This window comes from Hetaerina americana, unplaced genomic scaffold, assembly GCF_022747635.1.
Source record: "Hetaerina americana unplaced genomic scaffold, ioHetAmer1.1.p SCAF_3, whole genome shotgun sequence".
Lineage (NCBI taxonomy): Eukaryota > Metazoa > Arthropoda > Insecta > Odonata > Calopterygidae > Hetaerina > Hetaerina americana.
In genome coordinates this window covers 34,419,721-34,430,575 of record NW_027286874.1, presented here as the reverse complement: position 1 = coordinate 34,430,575, position 10,855 = coordinate 34,419,721, and the positions used below count along the sequence as shown (strand labels likewise).

General features: G+C 35.3%; 1 protein-coding gene across 1 annotated transcript in view; it reads left to right on the top strand.

The window, feature by feature from the left end:
* Window positions 1–2,057: 2,057 nt before the first annotated feature.
* mle (dosage compensation regulator mle) overlaps window positions 2,058–10,855 on the top strand; it is a 53,835-nt gene continuing 45,037 nt past the window's right edge. The window contains exons 1-5 of the mRNA XM_071587740.1: window positions 2,058–2,161; window positions 2,258–2,351; window positions 2,436–2,605; window positions 4,308–4,538; window positions 4,740–4,879. Coding sequence (XP_071443841.1) covers window positions 2,273–2,351; window positions 2,436–2,605; window positions 4,308–4,538; window positions 4,740–4,879 — 620 coding nt within the window. The 5' untranslated portion in view covers window positions 2,058–2,161; window positions 2,258–2,272. The remainder of the gene's footprint in view (window positions 2,162–2,257; window positions 2,352–2,435; window positions 2,606–4,307; window positions 4,539–4,739; window positions 4,880–10,855) is intronic.

Here is a 10,855-nt window from a genome sequence, read left to right as displayed (position 1 = left end):
AATGCCAATAAATTAATTTTGAATTCTAAATTTGTGTTTTAATGTAATTTAATAGACAAAGAGGCCACCAATGGCAGGTTTAGAAAACCCTTGTTTTCCTTCATAGACAAAAATAATTTGATTATCTTTTTCTGCAGGAAATGAAATTTTGTCCTGAATTTGAAACTAATAACACTAATTAAATAATTATTAATAATTATTATCTAATTAATTAACACTAATTTAATTATTGAAGCACCCACTGCAGTACTTAAATTTATGTTAACATAAAAACAGATAGTTAATATTAGTGTTTGGTACATAAGTAATATTTATTTGGAATTGGAAAATGTTTGCAATGTTTTTTATCCACCGCTGGATGTCACTGATGATGATTTCATTGATGTTGTATCTGGCTAAAATTTCAGGTAGCTGGCTAATATTTTTTTCATAATTTCCTTCAGGAATGGTTAGATGTAGGCCTTTTAAATGCTTAAGGAAAGTAATTCAATGTTTCTTCCATTTTTTTATCACAATGAAATCAATCATCTACAATCGCAGTATTTAAACTATTATATTATTGAGTAAATTTCATTAATGATTGTTGGTATACAATTCCTCTTATACTTATTAATAATGACAGCATTGTGTTAACAGGTTATATTACTGCAATGAGAAAAATATACAATCAAAATCTTGATCTCTAAATGAAATCTTTCGTACTTATTGCAAATAATTTTCATGGCACCAAATGTGTCTGTGATATTTCATTGAAATATTTATTGTGTTGGCTTTTTTCTACTTATAGTTTATCTTTTAGCTCTAAGCTTGATAACTGTATCTTTTCATTCCCTGAATTTGATGGAAAAACTACTTTGGTGTTACAGTGCAATCCTTAAGTAATTCCAATTAACAAAATTATGGTATTATATGCATAGGGAAAGGCAAGTTACAAAATATCCAGGTGTACCTACAGAAGGACATCGTGATGAGTAAACTTCATCACTAAAATTTTAGGCAAGGCCAAGAAAATAATCTGCTCAAAAGATTGAAAATCCTGGGAAATTTTCTAAAAATTGCCATGTTCAAATTCTATTTAATTATCATATGCATGATTATTAATCCACTAAAATAATATGACTTGTATGCTAGTTTCATTCAAAATGTTCTTGAACAGCAGCTTGGTTCATGAAAAGCTAAATGCCTGTATTTATTTCTAGGCAACATAGAATTTACATTAATGTTGACATGCATTTTATAATCCATTCAAAATCTAACATAACAGTCAAGAGCTTCCATATGTATCATAAGAATGGCTTGCACTTTTGGCATGAGAGGAGGTTTGCAGGTTCAATAATAGGGTTGAGATACAGAATTTGATTGTAGATGAGGAGGCTCTTGTGTCTGAATATATTCTCACCCTAGATTATACAGTAGCCACATTAGAAATGTTAACGCACAATCTTAGGTGAACCTGGAGGGAAGTTTTGAATTTTATTAAATTTCCATAAAGCAACCCTGATTTGTCCCCGAAATTTACTTGCCCTGGAGTGGACAAATGAAATGGGCCAAAACTGCATGTATTTTTAAATAGATATAAAGAATTAAAATAGCCTGCATTTATAAACATTTGATCAATGCTATTAGAGTAAAAAATCTGGTCCATATCCTTCGTGGCATTTAAATTATGTTGCCATATTACACAATAAGTAAACCATATTTAGAGAAAATAATGCGTTCTAAATTTCTAATTTTTATCTCAGTCAAAATGTTTTATAGAAATGATGGAGTCTGCTAGTTATGACTTTCCTCATCGTACCCTAATCTTTTTTTAATATCCCGTGCATTGCTTCCCTTCCATTTAAACATCCCGCGCAAATTGACGCCGGTTGAAACAATTAACCAGCAATGTAAAAGATTGAAATAGATAATAATATGCTTAAACGTACAACAAGTATAATATTTTCGTTTGGCCTTAGCGTACTTTCTTTCGGATACAATGCGTCTAAACACGTGAAATATACCTCGCCATCACGGCTGCATATACAAATTGCCACAATATCGATTGTATCGAGCTATGTCGATTCAGTCCCGAGGGAAGAGTTGGGAACTAAAATTACTGGTGGAATTGTTTTTTTCATGTCCTTTGGAAACAATTCGTTATAAATTTCTTCCGGTTAAGGTATGAACTTCCAGTTAATCCTCGTGCTTCAATTATGAATAATTGTAGAAAAATTTGGACTTATTATACAATCCCTATGATGGAAATGTTTTTCAGTGATACATAGCAGGGATGTCGGACACAAAGACGTTTCTGTATGCATGGTGTGGGAAGAGAAAAGTGGTCCCCCAGTACGATGTTAGACCGACTGGTGTGTTTTTTTTCATTTTGAATAAATTGAGAATTTTTTATCTAGTTTTGACTTTATGTTTGTTCTGTACATTTTATTCATTAGGTCCCAAACACCGGCAGCGGTTTTTGTGTGAAGTACGAGTAGATGGGTTTGATTATGTTGGTGCTGGAAACTCAACCAACAAAAAAGATTCACAGCTTAATGCTGCTAAAGACTTCGTGCAGTACTTATGTCGCCAAGGCCATGTTAATCCTAAAGATGTACCATCTGAGGTAAGATAATGCTTTTATCCTTAAATGTACATGTGGGAGATATTTAACGTGCAAATTTGACAGTTTGGCAAGATCTAGGGTTGGGGGAGTTGTGTTTAAACTTTAACCCGAACGGTTTAGCCAATTCCCAATTGTCATTGTCTGAGATAGGTCAAATTTGAGCTTCTGGAAAAACTATTCATTTGCCAAATTTTCCATTGTCTCGTAGCTGATTATCTATTCACTCATGCTTCCTGATAAGTCCCATTTCAGAGTAATTTCTGTACATTCAATTTGACTAATTTTTCTTCTTTATCTTCGTTATGAATTATTTTCATGGCATATTCAGTGCGTATACGTTATTATGTGCTTTTGTATACATTCTGTTGGACGCCAGGCAAGTGTATTTGTATTGCTGGTTTAAAGAGGTTGTGATGTGTTTTCGAACAATGGCCCTAGTACATTCTTATGCTGAGCTTTTTTGTATGCAATTTACATAACTTTGTTTTTCAAGATAGACTAAATAAGTATCGAGGTACGTCTTAGTAAATTGTATAATGAGTGATAACACTAGCAATATCCACTTGTGGTACCATCAATGGTTAGGTATTTGTTACAGAGGAAAACGGTAGTAGTTTTAAGGGGAGGCGACCGACTGCTAAGGTCATTTGCGCCATAGGGGATGGACAGGAAAGGATGAAGGGTGGAGAGAAACCCGGCGTCGGCATTAGCCTGCTCGTTACGAAAGGCGCCAAAGGGTCCGCAGTTTAACGTCCCATCCGACGGACGGCGTACTCACTCAAAGTGCCCTCCACAAAGCACCTCAAGTAGGGATCGAGATACCTCTGAAAAATATTCAACACCGCCGGGATTTGAACCCGCGCCCTCAGGGTGGGAAGCCAGTACAGGAAAACGGTGCCAAATTTTAAATAATTATGAAACAACACATATTCCTAAGTAAGTTTCAGTTAATTGTCGAATTCACTTATTGTTGAACACCAAGATAACTGTTTAAAAGATTACGTGCTGCATTAATGCATTTTTAAACAATTTCAGAAGAAATTCAAGCCAAGAGAAGTTCGTTGAAGAGGCACCAGTGGCAATGATAGATGAGAAATAGGAAAATGGCCATCTCATGTAACTTTTGGTAAAGAAGTTAAGGACCAGTAATTAGTGGAAAATGTCATAATTAGATACTAGAATGCAAGATACCCAAATAGACAAAGCAGAACAAATGATTTTTGATAGCTCAATTCTCCATTCCTTTTGGGTAAAATAATATTTTCTGGATAGTTTTTCATGAAGTTTCCTTGGCATTGAATTTTCATAGCCCAGTGCCCAAGAAGTTGACCTTGGATGTTGATAATGTAAATTTTATTTTCTTTAATCAAGAGAATGAACTTTCTGTTAAAAAACTTATGGTGGGAAAATTCTGAAGCTTTTTGCACGGAATTTTTGTTGAGTTGTGTAAGCTGAGTGAACAACTTTTGTCTGACCAACTAATATTGGTCATAGCCATTATTATTTCTAATATACCTAAATGTCACCAGAGATAAAATTTTGAAAATTATCTGCAGGAAACTGCCATTTGCATCACCTTGCCATAAAGATATGGGAATACATGCATTATTTAAATGATAAAGTAAGCAGCTCTAAAGCTGCCATGTGCAAATAATATCAGACTAAGGCTGCTACATGTTTCCATTTTATCTGTTTTTTTTAGAGTATTGGTGGGTCTGTTGTTCCTGTTGCTGATTCTGGATCCCAAGACCTTCCCAGTAGTGCAGCACCTGCTCCGCATCTATCCTTGGGTCTCACTCGCCCAGTTTTCCAGCCAGGGTATGGTCCAAATGACATGGGTGAGGCATACCGTCCTTATCGAGCTGAAGGCGACAATGAACAAAATTCATATAACCACATAGATCGATTGGCTGATCAGAAGAGAGTTGAAGATGTGAGTGTATAACCAGATTGTGATTATTGGTGAAATTTTGTGAAAAATTTGTCTTCTCCTTCATGTTTGCCTTTTTCCTCAGTAATGGTTACTCCCTTCTGCATGATAGTTGTACTTAATACTGCATTTCTATTTCATTTTATAGAATTATATCCTCACCCTATTTTACTTCATCAAATACGCACTCTAATGTATTTCTAGGCTGAAGATTTAGATGTTAATGCAGCAATTCATGGGAACTGGACCATTGAAAATGCAAAATCAAAACTTCATCAATTTTTGCAAATAAACAAAATTCAAGCAGATTACAAGTATACACTTGTAGGGCCAGACCATACAAGGTATGTGTATTATCTTAATTAAATTTGTTGTTCAACTTAAGAATTCAAGATTTTATGTGAAATGAATATTTTATATTTGGATGTAAATGTCCATCCAAATATACACTTGCACATTTACCCAGTTGAAGGTTTTGGAGCTAAACATAATTAAATCCTGTAAGACTATTTCAGGACTTTCTTTAATGTAATACTGTCATTTAAATGATGCTTTCTGATTTCGCGAGACTGAACATGGCCTTTGGCAAGACTTCCATTAGAGTAGGAGTTTCTTCAAAAAGATTCCATATTGGTAGTCTTGAGATCAGGATAATTTTTAATGTTTACAAATCTGAATAAGTTCTTCCTAATTTAGTTGACAGTTATCTTAGTATAAGAAAAATACTAGGTGTGGTAACCTTATTTTGAAACAATGCCTTTGTGCCTTCATATACATGGTTGGTTTTAAAGGTATCGGCAAAATTTTCTGAAATATAGATTTCTTTAAGCTATTGCTACAATGCTAAAAAATTCATGAAGTACATCCCTTGAGCATCAACACACTTTAACCAGGGCTTTTCCATGACTCTTAAGGCTCCCTGGCACATGGCTTCCGCAAGGTCCTTAAGGGTAAGTCAAGCTTCTTTGATTGCACTTAGGGTCCCATTGTGGTGTCCTTTGTAATAGGTTTGGGGAATCGCTAGGTCTTCGTAAGCAGACATCATGATTAACTCTGCTTTTGGTCATCTGTGAAGACCTTTGGTATGAGTTGAGTGCATATCCTTTGCATCACCGAATTTTCAGTGGTAATGGTGTGCACTCTCATCTTATCAATGCCAAAAGGATCTGCGATAATGCACTTACTTAACCGACGGTCTGAATTCACCACTGAACGCACAGATCAGGAAAAAAATTGCCACCAATGCTACCTATACAAACCTTGTACTGTGATTATTATGAAGAATATCAGAAAAGCTTAGAATTTTCAGAAATATTTCATTTTTGCGACACTTGGAAGTATTAAAATTGAAACTTTTGTAACCCATGATTCCTGTTTTTGAACTAATAAAGGAAAAGTATTAATAATATGTTTTGATGGAAGTAAAAGATTTTAGTTAAACCTTAGTTGTTAAGCATAATGCAAGTGTCTGCTAAAATTGTTACTTCATCAATAAATAGCAATCCTAGCAACTGAGAATGAGTTGCAAAATCACTGTCACGATTGTATTTTAAAAATAGCTACGTAATGTTCACATTTACATGCTGTCACAGTAGTTTCGTGGGTGAAACAGGAAAGTTAGTAAATAACAAAACACCGATGCATTTTAAAAGAATTCATATGGATGTAAAAATGCTGGCTAATTAATTTTGCCAGAATAATTACAAATAAAATTTACGTTATTTGTTTATCACTGTGGTTTCTTGGAAGACAATAATGGACACTTCCAAAAAGGTTTTGCCATGGAAGAGTGTTGCCCATTGTTCTTGAATGGATTCATTAAGAGAATAAAATAGGTTTCATTTTGAATAACTTATTACCCTGGCTTAAAAAATGTTGATGTTATTGAGATTGGGCATTATTTAATATCAAAGATGGTGATTGTGATATGGGCTATGGTCACTAAGATTCAGTTAGTTTCTTCTACAGTGTATGTCAATATATAGCCTATTGGTAATCATTCTGGCTGTTAAATGTTAATAGTTTGGGAAAAGTGACATTTTCTATTCCTAAGATACTAGGAAGTGTCAGGGAGTTGTATTTTTAAAAGTATGGTGAAGAAAGCTCCATTAGAAACACCTGCTACTTTCTTGCCTGCACTTTTTTGAGGCTTGACTACTTTTTCACAATGATGTGATGCTCCTCAGTAGCTTATCTCAAATTGTTCATGTGAATAAGTAGACTTAATAGATAGTACATTGTGTATTGGGGGATCTCTTTCCCATGTACAATAATTTCTTAAACAGTTATACAGGTTGCATTCCGAAAGTAATGCCATTGAATTTCCCATGTCCCTCCTATTGGTCAGAGTGGGATCAAACCACTTGGAGTAGGAAGGGGGGATGCTAAGCTTTGCCGCTAAACTGGTCTCAGTGCTCCCCAAGCTGTGGAAGTGGCAGGACATCAGTTATTGTAAACATCTGTGTGCTGACCATGTCAGAAAAAAAAATCAACAATCGAGCAACATTACACAATTAAGTTTTGTGCTAAATTGGAAAATTCTCTTGAGGAGACCAACAAAATGGTTCATGAGGCTTATAGGGACTCTGCTCTCTACTACTCCCAAGTTTCAAGTTGATTAAAGGCCTTAAAGGAGGACCGAGAAGAGGTTCACGATAAACAACGCTCTAGGCCGCCATCAACCAGCAAAACCGACAACAGTGTGGCTCATGTTAGACAATTGTTGGACTCTGATTGAGTATCAAGATGGTTGCCAAAGAACTGAAATTGTCATCTACTGTTGTATTTCACATTGTTACTTAAGATTTGTGAGGAGGAAAGTGTGCGCCAAGCTTGTGCTCACGGGGTTATCAAAAGACAACCACGTGGAAATTTCAAGTGAGCTTTAGCAACATATTGAATATGAACCTGATTATTTGGACAACGTCATCACTGCTGATGAAATCTGGGTTTTTTAATACGACCCAGAAACAAAACGCTACTCTATTGTAATGTACCCAGGATAAGCTAGGAATGGAGTGGGAAGATCGAATAATTTTTTTATTGACTTGATGAATGGGAAGCCTTTTACCTACTTGTACTAAATCTGAAGACAGTTTTACTTCATAAAGACAGACTTTTGTATTCTGACTATATATATGTATGTATATATACAAATTGTGTTAAAGTCTCATGGATGTGAATAATAATGTGCACCAAGGTAGCAATGGCAAACCCAAAAAAAAACTGCCAAGAGAGATTCCTTGAGAAAGGTGGCAGTGCCACCAAAAATTTGGAATATGTCTGAGTTTTCTTCTTTGTGTTTTTGTGTTTGTGTTCGCCATTGCTATCTTGGTAGATACATTGCTACATGGTAAGATCAAAAGGTAGTAGGACTCATTTTCTGTAGTATGAAGGGAGCGTTGGGGGGGGGGGGGGTCGGACCACCATTTACGTGGTAATGGGGAGGCTTCGGAAGAGACTGATATTTTTTCCAGATACTTGCAGGCAAGCGTAGATTAAGCACGTCGATTTCCATGAACCTCTGTTAGAAGTGTCCTAGTGATCCAATATGGAGAAAAATCTTGACCAGTGTTACTCCATTAAATTCTGTGTCAAACTCAGGAAAATCACGACGGAGATCTTCGAAATGATTAAGGATGCCTACGAGGATGCTGCCATGAGCTGCCCGACAGCATTTGAGAGGCGTAAACTGTTCCGGGAGGGTCAGGAGCTCATTGAAGATGACCAGTGTGTCGGTCACCCATCAACTTCAAAGATTGATGAGAATGTGGTGATAGTAAAGGCACTCCTGAACTCCGACCAGCACACAGCTATTCGTCTGATTGTTGATGAGCTTGGGATCATGAATGGTAGCATCCAAAAAATTACTAGGATTTGACCCTGCGAAAGGTATGTGCTGAGTTTTTGCTAAGAATCCTGAATGATGAACAAAGAGCGAATCGTGTGCAAATTTCCCAGGAAATTCGGAACTGTGCCTCACCTCCTCTACAGTCCAGATCTGGCTCCGTCAGACTTCTTCCTCTTTCCTCGGCTCAGGGAGGACCTCAAGGGGAAACCAATACAGCTCCGTTGAAGACGTGCAAGGGGTCATGATGGCATCTCTGAAGGGAATCCCGGAAAGTGAGTTCTAGAAGGCGTATGCGCAGTAAGAATCATGTTATACACTTAGTATCGAAGAACGGGGGTGCTATTTCTAGGACTACTAAGGATTTGTACCGATTAGTTTCATAAAAAAATTTTAATGAATTCAGTCCTACTACTTCTTGATCCTACCTTGTATATATGTATAAATACACACACCATAAAGACCCAAAGGTCAGTTTGGTGGCTGATGGTTGTGTTCACCCAGTACTAAGCACGACGGCATGTGAAATTCACAAATCTGAGTAGGGGGACAAGTTCCTTTCCCTGTGCTGGTTATGGTTTCCCAGGAAGATCTGATGCCCAAAAAATCACTTAGCTTGGGTGGAGCTGCAGGTGCTCAGAGAGGCTTGCCTGGGTATTGAACCCAGGCCCTCTGTTCAGAAGTCCAGCGCTCTACCCCTGGACTACTGCGACCCACATATATATTATATTTGTATTTGGCCAATGTGGCTTGTCTCTTTCTTCTGGCTAAGCGTGCTGAGAAATGCCCTGTTCCTTTTATTTATGATGATGTATGATTGCTTTCCTATTGTCCTTTCCTCTTGTGTCGTCTTTTTTTCCTTTGGTGGGTGAAACAGCTCCCTAACTTCATCTCTTGGCTAAAGAATCGGGGCACTTAGTCACATAAACCCCCTGCAGATTTTGTAAATTATGTTTCCTTGATAGTTCAAGTGCTTATAGCATCGGCCCAGCAAGTCGAAAGATCCTGTGTTCAAGTCCCAGTCAAGGAAATATTTTTACACTTGTGATCTGCTCCATTCTGCCTTCCCTACCTCTCTCGTTATTGTCTTTTATATTTATTCCTATCCTCATTCCTTATATCTATTTCCATGTGAATGAATATTTGGTAACCCTATGGTGGTTTTTCGTGTTTGAAAATATGTATTTGTATGTCTGAAAAAAAAAATATATATATATATGTATGTATATGTGTATGTATATATATATATATATGTATGTGTATGTATATATATATATATATATATATATATATATATATATATGTATGTGTATATATATATATATATATATATATGTATGTATATATATGTGTATGTATATATATATGTATGTGTATGTATGTATGTATGTATGTATGTATGTATATATATATATATATATATATGTATGTATATATATATGTGTATGTATATATATATATATATATATATATGTATGTGTATGTATGTATATATATATATATATATATATATATATATATGAGTATATATATATACTCATATATATATACTCATATATATATACTCATATATACATACACATACATATATATATATATATATATATATATATATATATATATATATATATATATATATATGCATATACATATGTGTGTGTGTGTGTTAGTACACAGATATGTATATACTATATATATATTTATTTATGTACCCATCTGTGTGCGTTTGTTTGTAAGTCTACGCTATAATCACAAAAATTAGATTAATGTCTATGATGTGTAGTAAGCTTGAGAGTTACTTCAGCTTCTGATCCATGCATACTTAGGAGCATTTTTTCATGGGCACTGTTAAATACCTGCAGTTCCATGGAGAGATACTCCTGCTGACTTACGCTTGCCAAGGAGGTTGTTGCATCTTTATATTTTGACTGTGCATTTCCATGAAACAACAAAAATAACCTTGGGTCAAATAATTAATAGTTAAAGATATTCCTGTGATATTATGCTTATATTTACGTTCAATTATGGACTCAGTTGGTCATGCTAGTGAACCTTTTAACATATATTCAGTGTGCATTTCTACTTACTGAATTGGCATCTGAGCTGAACTGAACAGTGGTAGAATATATGAATGGCATTTATCCATGAGTTGACTGCATGAATAAATGTTATTCGTTTTCTGGTCAGTGAACAATGAATATTTACTAGTTGATGTATTTATATTATGAATTTTTAATGTGTTTTATATCCTACCAGTGTGTTACCAGCTTGTTTGCTGAAATTCAAATAAATGGGAGAAAATTAATGTTAATGAACTGTTGTTTAAGAATGCAATGCAGATATACTTCATTCCCTCCATGGGCTCATATTCTGGCCACTTACGGTGGATTAGCTTTTTACTAGTGAAGTTACATTGTAAATGGTTACAAGTTGTTTGAATCTTATCTTAGAGTTTTTAATAATTCTGGAAGTT